The 15,784-nt window shown below is 35.2% G+C and overlaps 1 protein-coding gene across 1 annotated transcript in view; it reads left to right on the forward strand.

Moving 5' to 3' along the window:
• LOC102743819 (voltage-gated inwardly rectifying potassium channel KCNH7) overlaps window positions 1-15,784 on the forward strand; it is a 74,337-nt gene that overhangs the window by 6,433 nt on the left and 52,120 nt on the right. The window contains exon 3 of the mRNA XM_081815477.1: window positions 12,104-12,503. Within this exon, the coding sequence (XP_081671603.1) occupies window positions 12,104-12,503 (400 nt within the window). The remainder of the gene's footprint in view (window positions 1-12,103; window positions 12,504-15,784) is intronic.

A 15,784-nucleotide genomic window follows, 5' to 3' on the forward strand; every position in this document is an offset into this window, starting at 1 on the left:
ATGATACTTTTCCAAAAGTGTATAATGTCATGTAGTAAAAGTATCAAAAATACTTAGCTTCTATTTTTGTTTCTGGCAAAAAAAGAAAAATGCTTCTAGAAAAAAAGAGATCTTATATTCAAAGGAACTAATTTGGGAAGTTTCATCACATGAATATGAAAAAAGAAAACTTTTTGGGATTTTTGACCCAAAACTAAATGGCAAATCCTAAAATCATTAAGCTAGACATCACTCTGATGAGAGATTATCCAGTGCAATGTTTTTCAAACTGTAGTATCATAGAGGTGACTGAGAGAGTTGGCCTGAGTTCAGAGGCCCTCAAGAGTTGACATCAGGACAGATTGATAAGACTCAGAGCCATCCACCTCTACTATAAAGGATTAGCTCGACCGTGTCTACTATACCAGTTGGAGTTTCATGTAATTTTTTTTACAAATTTTTTTTTAAAGATTTTATTTATTTATTTGAGAGAGAGAATGAGATAGAGAGAGAGCATGAGAGGGGGGAGGGTCAGAGAGAGAAGGAGACTCCCTGCTGAGCAGGGAGCCCGACGTGGGACTCAATCCCGGGACTCCAGGATCATGACCTGAGCCGAAGGCAGTCGCTTAACCAACTGAGCCACCCAGGCACCCTTTTTTTACAAATTTTAATGAGAATTGACTTAACTCATTTTGCCATTTCCAGAAAGTGCTGTGGTAACCTCTACTCGAGTAGGTTCATTCATTCTGTAAGCATTTATTGAGAACCAACTACTGCCAACATGCTAGACTCTGCGTTTACAAAAAAGAGTAAGACAAGGACCCCACTGTCTGGGAACTCACAGTATACAAAGGAGAAGAGCAGAGGAGCAGAGAGAATACTATCTGATAAATGCCTTAATAGCACCATGTACAGGGGGACACGTGAGCATGCAAGGGAGGGTTCTTGAATACGAGTGGATGTTTTTCAGGTAGAAGGGGTAAGAAAGTCATGCCAGTTAAAGGGGAAGCCCATTAGAAGCATGGAGTTACAAGGTGTTGGTTCCCAGTCCTATCAGACCCAATATAACAAATATTTTATAAAGCCCCTTTTATTATTGTTAAATAAAAGTCATAAATAGTATAGCCTTTTTATACACATAATTTCATAAATATAATATATAATGCCTGCCCTTAATATAAAGAAGAAATAAAAGAAATGTGTTCATAATAAAATACCTAGTTGAATATATAAATGCTCTAGGCATGTCTACGTTAAATGATATAATGAAATTATCAGATGTTTGTACCTAGTTATAATGAGGAGGTCCATATTTGAGCAATAAACTCAATAGTAAGTTGAATATTAGTTTATTTTATATTTTCATTTTAACATAAGGGTTGAATATATATGTATGTGCTTACATGGGTATACATGTGTATGCATACACACATACAGGTAGATATGTATACATACACATATATTAATATTTACACACACCTAGAAATCTCATGACTGGGATAACAACAACAGTGGACTGACATAGCCATGCTGTATACACACAGTATACAATACCACAGGACTTGCTGTCACTGAAGATACAATTTTCTGGAACAGTAAACAATTCTTAGTGAAGGTCCAAACTAAACAAGTGAATTATCTCTCAGTTTACAAAGTAGTTAAATTCCTGGATATTTTAATGAATATTAAAACATGCAAAAGTGAACATCTGTTTATATGTAAAACCCAGCATTGAAGCTCAATAAATAAGTTTGGGTTTTGCCAATACAAATGACTGTGGGGCATTGAAAAATTATATAGGACACAGATAATTTTTTTGCTGTTGGAGACTGCTGTAGGCATTATAGGACTTCTACTTGCCTCACTGTACTGGGAAGGAAGGAAAAATTCAGGAAGATGGTGTCAAATACTGTAAAGACATAAAGTAGGATGAAGACCGGAAATAAATCACTGGGTGTGTCAGTTCACTATGCGTTGCTGTCGATTAGATGAGATATTGGCCACAGCCAAACTGAAGTGGCTTCAGAAATTAATAGGAAGCAAGTAGGGCCCCTTCTTGCTAGAATCTTAGTAATAAAAGGCAGCAGGGGGAAGGCAGTACTGGAAGGTTACATATGGTGAAGGAAAGAGTTACTGTTTTTGTTTTTGTTTTTCCCCCTTAAGAAGTTCATGAGCTGACAAGAAAAAGCCATGTGGTGCAGAATGACTTCCGCAGGTGGCTAACTTGGAGGAGGAGATTAGGAACGATTTGGGGGGAAGTGCCATTTGAGTTGAGACTTGACCGGAAAAAAACTAGCCTCATGAAAATACATGCAGAGCATTTAAAGCAAAAGAAAACACTAGTGAAAATGGCCCAAGTGGGGAACAAGCTTGGTGTGTTAGAACAGAAAGAAGACCAGTGGAAGCTAGGCTGAACCATAGTGAGTTGGGAGTTGAGTGCTAAGATAGGAGGATGCAGAGACAGGGACCAAACTGTGCGCAACAGTGACATTTGGGGTTTATTCTGGCTGCAGTGGAGCCTTCCGAATCAGAACAGTATGATCTAATGGACGGTTTTAAAGACCTCATGGCTGATGTCTGCAGACAATTTAGTCAGGGTTAGAAGCAGGGGAAGGACTTAGAGCTTTTGCTATAATGTAGCAGGAACAAAACAGCAACAGCTTGGACCACATGGTGGCAATAGAGGTGAGGAGATAGAGATATATCTGGAATATCGTAGAGGGGAGCTGTGAGGGCTTGTTGATAGATTAAATATTGTTGGAGGAGTAAGAAACAAAGCAGAATTAATGATGGTTCAAAGATTTTGTTATTTCTTTCTTCTCGTTTGAAATATTTTGGAGGATGGAGGTCCTGAAGTGACTTTAGTAGGTGGCCGTTCATTTATCCAGATGGGAAAAACCTGGGGAGAAAAAGGTGCATTATGGGGGAGAAATTTCTGTTTGGGCCACGTGAAGTTTGAGGCACTGATCAGTCATCCGAGTACAGATGGCATATAGGCAAGTCAGGGACTCCATGAGCAACTAAAAAGATACATACGTGAGTATAAGAAAAAGAACTGAGATCCATTAAATTATAAATTAGATATAATCATGGCAAAGATTGGTTTAGATCAGTGCTTCTACCTCAGGACTATGCACGGATTTCAGTGTGGAGCTCCCAAAAGAGTTTGGAGATTCATAATTGGTAGGTCTAAAGTAAAGCCTTGAAACCTGCATTTTTAAAAGTGGCAGGAATTTCTGCTGTTTAGATATCCAAGATCTGGTGGCCTTATCTGGAACAAAGAGGAAGTCCATGTGCTCATGGGTGAACATTTCTACAAAATAAAGACATAAATAATCAAGTAAAGCAGTGGTTTTAAACTAAATATAAGGACAGTCATGATTTCATCATCACTTAATTCTAACTGAATTATTAAAATGTTTCTTCTATGCATCACAGCATCTCAGATGACCTTAGAGAAAACAATTTTGTTAATGTCAAATGACTTCCTTGCCAATTTCTCTAAATGGTAAGATACTGTAACATCTCAGTTTTTATTTACATTCAACTCTGAAGAAGGAAACCTATTTGAATTTTGGATCTATATTATTTTAGCTATAAAACATACATCCTAGCAATGTTGAGTATAGCTTGGCATATACATTTTTTTCTAAAGCCGTTATATGAGCAGAATTGCTCACTTTTTCAAAACAGTCATTTAACTTTTTGACTTAAGTAAATGTAAATCTCCTACTAATAACTAGAGAATCTTCTAAAATGTTTTAAAAAAAATATGTTGAAGAAAGGAGCGCCTGAGTGTCTCAGTCTGTTAAGCATCTGACTCCTGATTTCCACCCAGATTATGATCTCAGTGTCCTGGGATCGAGCCCTGCATCATTGGGCTCTCTGCTCAGAGGGGATCTGCTTCTCTGTCTCCCTCTGCCCCTACCTCCTACCCCTGCTCTCTCACTCTCTCTAATAAATAAATAAAATCCTTAAAAAAAAAAAAAGAAAGGAATACTGACAATAACTAGGCTTGCCTATGACATTAGTATCGTCCTGATGTTAACGCCATCCAGAACGACCAAGGAAGGAAAGAATTCTCTATTTCTTAATTTTTGCATCATCAAATATCATGCCATCCATAGTTATCTCAATATCACTGATGCGAGAGAACATTATTGACTCTGTCTCCAAAAGTCAACTTTCCATTATCTCCCTCAAGTTTTCCCATATTTTGTTTATCTGTGGAAAATCTTACTTTCAAATATATCAACTGTTAGAATCTAGAGCATTCTCTTTAGCTACACACTTCATTAACCTCTTCTTCTCCTGAAAATTAGTGAGGTTTGTTGATTAATTACTTCCTTTGTGGACCTCTCTCCATTCCCATTTTACTGTTATTTTTCATGAATCCTGAATACAGGCAAGGTCTTTGAAACCTAGGTATATACAGTGCTCTTCGAGGGAAAGTTTTAATAGAAAAGAGGAGTTTCTGTTCACATTGATATGTTTGTTTCATTAGTCTGTTAGATGTATCATCGAATGGATACAAGGGAAAACTTAACAAGCATCTGTATAGAAATTCTGGTCACCTTGTCAGAATTCTTTCTGAACCTGATCTCTACAGCAGTTGCCATTAGTTTGTTAGATGTGAATTGCTAAAAAAAAAAGAAGAAGATAGCAGGAAGGGAAAAATGAAGGGGGGCGGAAATCGGAGGGGAAGATGAACCATGAGACACTATGGACTCTGAGAAACAAACTGAGGGTTCTAGAGGGGAGGGGGGTGGGGGGATGGGTTAGCCTGGTGATGGGTATTAAGGAAGGCACGTATTGCATGGAGCACTGGGTGTTATATGCAAACAATGAATCATAGAACACTACATCAAAAACTAATGATTTAATGTATCGTGATTAACATAACATAATAAAAGATAAAAATAAAGTCACATGATAAACTAATGTAATGTATGGTGATTAACATAACATAATAAAATAAAAAAAGTGAATTGTTAAAACATTAGACATATTTATGGTCAAATTCAAATAACAAAATACATTTTGAAGAACTGCATACATAATATATTTCTACCCATAGAGTGACTGTGTGTCCATTTAGATAGTTCTCGAGAGTTAAGACAGATGTCTCCATTGGCTTGTATTTGAGGCTGTTGGTCATGCCTCCAAAAAATCTGCAGTATGACAAGTGAGAGACACAGGATCCCCAATGAAATTATTTTTGAACCAAGGAAATATAAGAACATTTCATCAAAAAAATATGTTTTGCATTAAGTTGATCATTTTTTCATCATGTATATGGGATCTATTGTCTACAATTTGCTAGAGATGACATAAGGTCCAATTTTTGGTGAAATATTTCTCAAAACAAGTCAAATTCCCATTTTAAAAATATAACATCGATAGCTTTTTATTCATTGTAACATTTGCTTCCTACTATTTAAAATAATTTGATGACCAGTTTTTCATGTTATTGTAACTAAAGAAAGGGAAAGTGAGTTCAAATTGCAGCAAAATAGAATGTTAATTATAAACAAAATAAAAATAAACGCATCTTGACAGTAAAGGTTCTTAAATATTGGAGTGAGTTTCACAGGGAGGTTGTAAAATCTTGTGTTTGAAAGCCTGTTTGTGGAGGAATTTGTGAGGTTTGGTATGAATAAAGAAAGGATAAGCTAGGTGATTTCCTTAAGGTTTTTTACATAATCAAAATATGGTTTTTTTATTGTATCAGTGAATGTGTCCTTAGAAATATTGAAAAAAGTGTGACTCAAGCTGAACAAAGAACTCAAAACTAGTTTCAATATTATTAAGTTTTATTGGGTAAGTAATTCATGGAATGGTATATACAAGCACCAGAGCTTAGAGGGAATTGAAATAAAATATAAAGCAAAACATGAGTGTAGAGTTATGAAATGCATTACTAAGTGTTCAAAACTCCCCACATGTACCCAAATATTTCTTGACAAACAGAACAGAATGATGGATTAAGTCGAAATTTTCAGTGATGATTCATTCTTTCAATCCTGTAGACAAAACTGAAGATCACATACTTATATTTCCCCATTTATAAAAGAATAATTCTATCCATTTACTACAGGCAAAAGTTTTGGACAGTAAACCTCTGAAATAAAGTATTTTACATGTAAGATTCTTAAAAATGCTTACTTAAAAATTATTTTGAAAAATTATTTTGAAAACTTATTGAGCATAATATTTTCTCTTATTGATGAGGTTTTCTCAGTTCAACTGTAGCTACATATAGTCTTGAGAAGAGAATTGTTTGATAATAGTAAGAAATCCCCTGTTCTAATTTCAGGCCTTTAGAAAGAATTCCACTTCCACTAAGAAAGGATATTACCTCATCTACTGTAAAATATCTAGGAAAAAAAAATCACATGGTCTTCTTGAGTCTGGGTCTGGTACTGGTATCCTACGTGTTTTCAAAATTGCAATTTGTTTAGAGTATATATTTTTATTAAACTAAAGTTTAGTTAAGAAAGTCATATTTAATAAAGAAAACTAACTTCTACCTCAGTATAAGAAAATATCTAAGGCTTTATTTTTTAAATTTTTATTTATTTATTTGAGAGAGAGAAAAAGCACATGCCAGGGGAGAGGCCAGAAGAAGAGGGAGAAGCAGACTCCCCGCTGCACAGGGGAGCCTGATGTGGGGCTTGATCCCAGGACTCCAGGATCATGACCTGAGCCGAAGGCAGACACTTAACAGACTGAGCCACCCAGGCACCCTGAAAGTATCTAGGGCTTTAATAAACTATGCATATGGGTACATTTTTTAAAATTTGAAATTGGATGATATGCTTCAGCCACCCAGAAATCTGAATAATTTGAATTGCCAAGCGAAGAGTCATTTTACATTTAAAAAGTTCTGACAAAATACATTAAAAATAAAAGTTTTAAATAAGTATTCTTTCTTTACCGTGGCATTCAGGCAAAAAGAGTTTGCAGTATCATTCAATCACAGTTAAAGGAGTTCAGGTCTGAAATGACATAGGTACTGATAAGGCAGAGCCAGGGCTTCTTAGAATTCATTATGTCTCCTTTGCTACAGTTTATGAACAGAACCAACAAAACAAAGTGCCTTGCTTCAATCTACTGCCAAGTAGCTCACCTCTTTCTCCATATTCTTTATTATTATGATGTGTTTGTAATTCATAATCACACATAAGTCTTGGGAGCTCTTATGCTTTTTTAGTCTACCAAAAGTAATAATAAACAGACAATATTTTTTCTAATACCGGTAACAAGTTAAGAAATAACATCTAAGAAAATTTTTTACCTCTACTATTTTTTTAAATTATTGCAATAGGTTAAAAGATAGTTTTATTTCTGGGCGCCTGGGTGGCTCAGTCGTTAAGCGTCTGCCTTCGGCTCAGGTCATGGTCTCAGGGTCCTGGGATCGAGCCCCGCATCGGGCTCCCTGCTCTGCGGGAAGCCTGCTTCTCCTCTCCCGCTCCCCCTGCTTGTGTTCCCTCTCTCGCTGTGTCTCTCTCTGTCAAATAAATAAATAAAATCTTTAAAAAAAAAGAGATAGTTTTATTTCTATTTTCAAAAATTGGAAAAAAACCCACAAAAATAGATTTACATAATATGTCTGAGTATTACATGAAATTAGATACATTGTGAGAGAAACGTGTATCCTGAAAACATTCTACTTAGCCAAGTTTTGATGTTAACACAACTAAGGTAGTTGTTGGTCCCATTTTTTATTTGCACATAATACAGAGAGAGTACATTGAACTAAACAATGGGGACTAATAGTCTCCAACAAATCAGCAAGAGGAGATTGTTCATTCTTTAGGCTACTCTCTCTGAGATTTTGGTGCAATCGCTTTTCTCTTTGTGTAACATGGGCAAAACACTTTAAATCTTTAAAGAGATATTTAAAGAAGAAGAAAAGAGGTATTGCAATCTTAAGTGTCATCTACAAGATATGCGGATCTTGTAGGCAACAGTAGCTAAGGATGAATGCCCAGGTGTGTTAGCAGCATCTTGACAACACTAAAAATAAGATCAAGTCATTTGTTACATTGTCAAACAACATATGTAGTTATGCTTGGGTATATGTTATGGAATCACAAAAGAATGGCTTTGACTGTTGAAATCAATTTTCACTCAACCTTATGAAGCAACTGAAAGGTAAAACAACTGTTTAGTAATTTCTTCCCCTTTTCTCTCCCTCTGCCTTTCTTTCCTTCCCTCCCTCTCCCTTCCCCTTTTCCTCTCTTTCTCTCCTTCCCTCTCTACAACTGCAATTATTTTGTAGGAATAATGTCAATTGGGTTGAGACTTCATCATGTGCTATATTTCTTAAACATTTTTTTACAGAAAAGATGTTACTTATGTGTTATTATATAAATTATATTCATTTATCTGCTTAGAGAACTTACTATCACCTAGGTTTTACATCTTTTTGATATAATGCTAGAAGAAACAACCAGTGTTTTTTTGAAGGGAGGGAAAAAGGAGGGAGGTGGCTTACACAGCAGATTGATTCTTTTTCCTTTTTTTCATAACATCATTTTTGTTTTACTATCTTGGCTGCCAGAAGAGTCGTTAGTACTTATTATCAAAATATGTTATTAAAACATCTCATTTGTCTTGAAGCATTTCACTTCATTAACCAAATACCCTAGAGAATTTTATTATATTTCATTTATTTTGAGGTTCAGAGAGAAATTTTCTTTCAAAGATAAAAAGTTTTGAACAATAATCTTCAAATAGTTCTGATTTCTCAACACAAGTAAATAGGTAACAGAGCAAGGAGAAAAAAATAAACACACAAACTGAAGCTGTGAAGTGTAGAAAGAGACACATTGAACTAGGGCTATTCCTGTTACTGAAATCCAAGCAGCCAGTGCATCTAGATGAGGCTCTTGTCTTTAAAATTCCTGCCATTTCCTGAGGAGGCCAAAAGGCCAGTGTTGAAAAGCCTTCAGGTGGAATTCTAGCTATCAAAGTGGTGCATTTGGAAAATGTGTTAAGTTCTATCAATCCATTTCACAATATAATGGGCCTGCTTACTGATGGAAACTAAAGCACATGGGATATTTAAATAACACAAAAAGCTAGTATTTACAGGGCATTATCTACAACCCTGTGAGGAGGTATTATTATACCCATTTACAGATGAAAATTTTGAGGTTTAGAAATTAAATAAACAACTCTTCCACGATGACAGACTGGTATGGATGCAGAATTCATACATCCATTTGTTTGTTCCAAAGTCCTAACATATAACTGATCAGCTAAGACAGACATATGAAAACATGCTCAATAACACTCATCATCAGGGAAATACAAATCAAAACTACAATAAGGTACCACCTCACACCTGTCAAAATGGCTAAAATCAACAACACAGGAAACAAAAGATGTTGACAAGGATGCATTGGTGGGAATGCAAACTGGTGCAGCCACTCTGGAAAACAGTATGGAGGTTCCTCAAAAAGTTAAAAATAGAACTATCCTACAACCCATCAATTTTAATACTAGGTACTTACCCAAAGGACACAAAAATACTGATTTGAAAGGGCACATGCACCAAGATGTTTATAGCAGCACTATCAACAATAGCCAAATTATGGAAAGAGGCCAAACATCCATCAATTGATGAATGGATAAAGAAGAAGTGGTATATATATACAGTGGAATATTACTCAGTCATCAATAAGAGTGAAATCTTGCCATTTGCAACAGTATGGGTGGAGCTAGAGTGTATTATGCTAAGCAAAATAAGTCAAAGACAAATTTCACTCATCTGTGGAATTTAAGAAGCAAAATAGATGAACATAGGGAAAGGAAGTAAAAAGAAAGAGAGAGAGAGAGGGAGGCAAACCATAAGAGACTATTAACTATAGAGAAAAAGCTGAGGGTTTCTGGAGGGGAGGTGGGTGGGGGATGGGCTCAATGGGTGATGGGGATTAAGGAGGGCACTTGTTGTGATGAGCACTGGGTGTTATATGTAAGTGATAAATCACTAAATTCTGCTCCTGAAACCAATATTACACTATATGTTAACTAACTAGAATTTAAATAAAAACTTGAAACAAAAAAGAAGAACCAACTAAATTTAAAAAAAAAATAGCTCATCAGTTAAAATGTTGATAATTCAAATGATGGAAAGTTGACTTTTCTTCCAGAGAACTACCTTATACTAACTTAAACTCTCCATTTATTCATGAGAAGAGATACACTCTTTACATTTGTGAAGAAAAAAAAATACTATTTTCTTTATTCCACCTTAAAAATTAGTAACTCAACATTGGAAACAAGGAAGACCCACTTCTCCACACATCCCATAATGAGTAAAGACCAGAGTCCAAATGTGATATGCACATCCTAACTGCATAATCTCCTCTCACCTCTAGAAGCTTACAATACAAACTGAAAAGAATTCAGAGGAGACCGAAGGATCTCCCCTTCTCCTAGTAACCACTCTGGCACAAGAAAAAGAAGAAAGAGAGAGAGAGAAAGAAAGAAAGAAAGAAAGAAAGAAAGAAAGAAAGAAAGAAAGAAAGAAAGAAAGAAAGAAAGAAAGAAAGAAAAGAAAGAAAGAAAGAAAAAGAAAGAAGGAAGGAAGGAAGGAAGGAAGGAAGGAAGGAAGGAAAGAAAGAAAGAAAGAAAAGAAAGGAAGGAAGAAAGAAAGAAACTACAACACTTATTATAGAATATTAATGAAACTATTTTTCTTAATATTTAGTGCTTTTTTCCCATCAAGTCAATATGAATAGATAGAGGGCGATAACTATGACATGTGCTATTTTTTTAATTAAAATATAAGTGTTCTTTTTTTTTAAAAGATTTTATTTATTTATTTGCGAGAGAGAGAATGAGAGACAGAGAGCATGAGAGGGAGGAGGGTCAGAGGGGGAAGCAGACTCCCTGTCGAGCAGGGAGCCTGATGCGGGACTCGATCCCGGGACTCCAGGATCATGACCTGAGCCGAAGGCAGTAACTTAACCAACTGAGCCACCCAGGCGCCCTAAAATATAAGTGTTCTTAATACAGTTGGATATACTCTGCAAAATAAACACCAACAATGAACACATAAAATGACTCAATAATTGATTGGTAAACACCATGTAACTATGGAATAATTATATGCCCTGTGAATTATATAGTACTTACAGCTGACATTATTTAGGAACCCTGAGAAATGAACTTGTAATTTGTACTTATCAGATTTCAAATCCAAACAACCAGTTAAGTATCCTGTTATTATATAGAAGTGTCCTATCATTAGATACCTGGTCAGTAATAATCATGCAATTAGTTACACATATCACACCCCAAAGAAAAATACATCATATCATTGGGACATCAAGAAACAATTCATCAACTTAGCACATTTAGAAAGGAAAGATGAATTTAAATATAGTGCATAACGCATGCATACAATCATCTGATAAGTCTCCCAATGACCTGCTTGCCTGGCTCTTCTCAGTATGCGGGTCTCTCTCAACTCTAACGTCAGCTCCTCAGCAAGATCTTCTTTGGTCTTTCCTTATAAAGTCACCCCCCCAACACCCTTTATCATACCACTCTGTTTTATTATCAGTATCACACTTTTCACTCTGAGATGAGCTTATTGTTTGTTTCTTTAAAAAAATATCTCTCTCTCACTAAAAGACAGTGACACTTAAGATTACAATCACTCCTCATTAGAAAAGGCATTTTGTTTAGTAAGTAAATGTCTCTTTCTGTTACAAAAGTGATCATGTCTGCCTGCTCAACACTATAATCCCAGTGTGTGGCACTTGCTAGGCACACAACACACAGCAATGTTTATTGGTGAATAATTGATTTACTGAGTATTTATCATCTTCAAGGCACTTGGTTAGAACATAAAACTAGACAGATGGAGTCTCTGTCCCATGAGTCTTGCATGTCAAGATAGTGAATTAATGTACCACAGACTTTCAAAGTATTTTCCAAAGCAGATGTAAAATTAAAAAAAAAAACTAACCTTAATACTTAATTCAAATATGCATTTATCCTCAATGCTACCATATTGTTTTAACCTCTTTCTACCTACTTCGCTTCACAGGAACTTACACGGAATTGTTTGGCAACTGTTTCTGACCATACACATTTATTTCCACAGACAACAACATTGATTGGTCTTTTGAAGACAGCTCGACTCCTTCGTCTTGTGCGAGTTGCCCGAAAGCTTGATCGATATTCAGAATATGGCGCTGCCGTCCTAATGCTCTTAATGTGCATATTTGCCCTGATAGCTCACTGGCTGGCTTGCATTTGGTACGCAATTGGGAATGTAGAAAGGCCCTACCTGACAGACAAAATTGGATGGTTGGATTCCTTAGGACAACAAATTGGGAAACGATACAATGACAGTGATTCAAGTTCTGGACCATCCATTAAAGACAAATACGTCACAGCACTTTATTTTACCTTCAGCAGTTTAACCAGTGTAGGATTCGGAAATGTGTCTCCTAACACCAATTCGGAGAAAATCTTTTCAATCTGTGTCATGTTGATTGGCTGTAAGTAGCTTTCTCTTTTGTTATCTATTAGGATAAAATATCATAAAATTGATATCTATAGACAATTCCAAATAAGGCAAAGAAAAAATTATAGAAAACTGTAAAGATAATGGAATTACATATATGGGTATTATATTCTATGAAACCTGATTCTCTCTGTGAAAGGGAGATACCAAAGGACTTTCAGCACCTCAGAAAACCACAAACATAAAACTGGAGTGACATGGATCTTGTGATTCTGGAATTGAGACTTGTAGTTCACTTCTGCTGCTGTAAAAACATTGGTAGTTGTTATTTTCTATTTTAAGCTGAGGCCAGATTAGAATGGGAAAGATTAGTTTACATTACTAGATAGATATATATATGTTTCTAAAAAGAAAAAATGTATTTGTATATAAAATATATAGAATAGAAATACATATTTTATATATCTGTATTTATAGATAGATATATACACAAATAAATATATATATATGTATTTTTCACCACTTATTGACTAAAAATTCCTTTCCCTATGATATTATGCCAAAACTTAAGTGATTGCTCTTTACCTTGTAATGGGGTGATGACATTAACATCATTAAGAGGTATGTTTTTGGAATAAGAAACAAAAAAATTTTGCATTAAACTAAAGATGTTTTAATATTTTTAAAAATCATACTGCGGAGATAACTGCTGTGACACCAAGCAGCAACTGACAAATCCATAATGGATTTTTAAAGCTTAAAAAAGGGCATCATCCCTAGATGGTGTACAGATCTGAAAATAGATCCAGAGTTTATTTTAAACAGCATATTGACTAATGAAGTGTACTTAGATAAGTTTTATTTATGAAATTTAAATCAATTCACCCGGTTTATTGTTCATTATATTTAAAATATATTTTTCATATATAAGTTTTAGTATTATTATTTTAGTAAGATTTGTATAGGCAAATAGCATTATATTGAAATAACTTTTAAGATATTGTACAGATTCAGGCTAAGTCTGGGCTATAAACACTGAAGTAGCCTTGCACCCAGAAAGAAATGGAAAAGGAACCTACTAGGAAACAGAAAAATTCATTCCAGAGAGATTGAATCTCTCAGAACAAACACAGTCCCAACCACTCTGTGATTATAACTGCTAGTAAATACCTTATAGTGATTATCAATTTTAGTGAAATAGGTAGCAAATTAAGAAAATTTTTAAAAGTTTGTTCCTAATTAAACACCTGTGTAGAAATATATATACTTTATATATATATATATATATATATATATATATATATATATATATATACACACACACACTTTTAATAAATAAAACAGAACCTGCATCTTGAAACTTAGAAATTGCTAGAAAGAATTCTCTAACCTGCTAACCACTTAGGAATTCCCATCACTTGTAAGGATAATGTTAAATACATAGTACTGTTTATCATATGAATTATTTTAAATTAAGGAAAACTCAGTTCTTTATTTGGGTCTATACCCAATCTCTAATCCCTAAATCAGGATAATTGGCAGTCTTTTCTCCTTCCTTCTTTCTTTCTTCCTATTTTCCTTCTTTCCTTCCTTCTTAAACATAGCACAAGGCTATTTCTATTGATTCTTTAAGGATACTTGTTTTCTGCAGCTATTTTTCATCTTTTAGAAAAAGAGAAAACACTCTAGTTAACTGAGTAGAGTAAGATAGAACCACATTCCACATAATATACTTTATTGAATAATGGACTTGGTTCTACAAACCTTAATCAAAAGGGAATTATGTAGAGCTCAGTGTCACACAGGAAAAAAATTATAAGTATTCCTGGAGAGTTCTTTTTTTTTTAAGATTTTATTTATTTATTTTGACAGAGAGACACACAGCGAGAGAGGGAACACAAGCAGAGGGAGTGGGAGAGGGAGAAGCAGACTTCCTGCCAAGCAGGGAGCCCGATGTGGGGCTCCATCCCAGGACCCTGGGATCATGACCTGAGCTGAAGGCAGACACTTAACGACTGAGCCACCCAGGCACCCCTTCCTGGAGAGTTCTATCATCACCTGTTATGCTACAAATAAAGAAAAAAGGTCAAATTAAGACTCAAAACTTAATAAGAATGCTCCAAAATGTGCTTAGCCATTTCATGTATATCGATGCATCTACACATGATATTTCCATTCAGATCAACTGTGTTAGAAAATGATTTGGTTGTGGGGGCGCCTGGGTGGCTCAGTCGTTAAGCGTCTGCCTTCGGCTCAGGTCATGGTCCCAGGGTCCTGGGATCCAGCCCCACTTCGGGCTCCCTGCTCCGCGGGAAACCTGCTTCTCCCTCTCCCACTCCCCCTGCTTGTGTTCCCTCTCTCGCTGTGTCTCTGTCAAATAAATAAAATCTTTAAAAAAAAAAATGATTTGGTTGTCTTTGTTTAGTTATATTTCTACACTAAATGTATACTCCTTAGATCTGTGGGTGGCCTGATTTAAGCCTAAAATAAAACACAATATCTAAAAATATAATGTAAAATATTGTATATGTACTAATACTAGTTATAGTTTATATAGTCTAGTTATCAGGTTAAACTCTCTTATCATCCCTAAGCTTCTTTAAAACCAATCTTCATTCTAAAAGAAATATTTGACACCAAGTTGTAAAAAACAAAGAGATCTATCATCTCTCTTACAACAATACAATTCTAGGAAACTAAAAAATAAACGTTAAAAGGTATCATCTAACTAAATGCAAACAACTCAAATGTCTGTAGATACATTTTATTTTTTTTTATTTTTTTATTTTTTTAAAGATTTTATTTATTTTTATTTGAGAGAGAGAGAATGAGAGAGAGGGAGTACATGAGAGGGGGGAGGGTCAGAGGGAGAGGCAGACTCCCCACTGAGCAGGGAGCCCGACGCGGGACTCGATCCCGGGACTCCAGGATCATGACCTGAGCCGAAGGCAGTCGCTTAACCAACTGAGCCACCCAGGCGCCCCTGTAGATACATTTTAAAAGCTGCTGTTTGCAAAGACAGTTACCAGTTGTACTGCTGACTGTGTACAGAGAACAGTGACCAGAGAATTCATTTTAAAAGTATACACAGTTCAAGACAAAAAATAAAGGAAAATTTAATCAGCTATTAAATAAGTGTGAATATATGCTCATATATTCATATCTATGTGTTATACAAGTTTGTATTTTTGTTCAAATATTATAATATACACATTTAATTTTAAAAATACATTATCCAGTAAATGAAGGTAAATGTATTCCATCTCTTACCTTCTTGACAAACATCTTGGGAGAATTTCTTGTTTTATAGCATGT

This window comes from Leptonychotes weddellii, chromosome 3 (genome assembly GCF_054177405.1).
Source record: "Leptonychotes weddellii isolate Sample4059 chromosome 3, ASM5417740v2, whole genome shotgun sequence".
Taxonomy (NCBI): domain Eukaryota; kingdom Metazoa; phylum Chordata; class Mammalia; order Carnivora; family Phocidae; genus Leptonychotes; species Leptonychotes weddellii.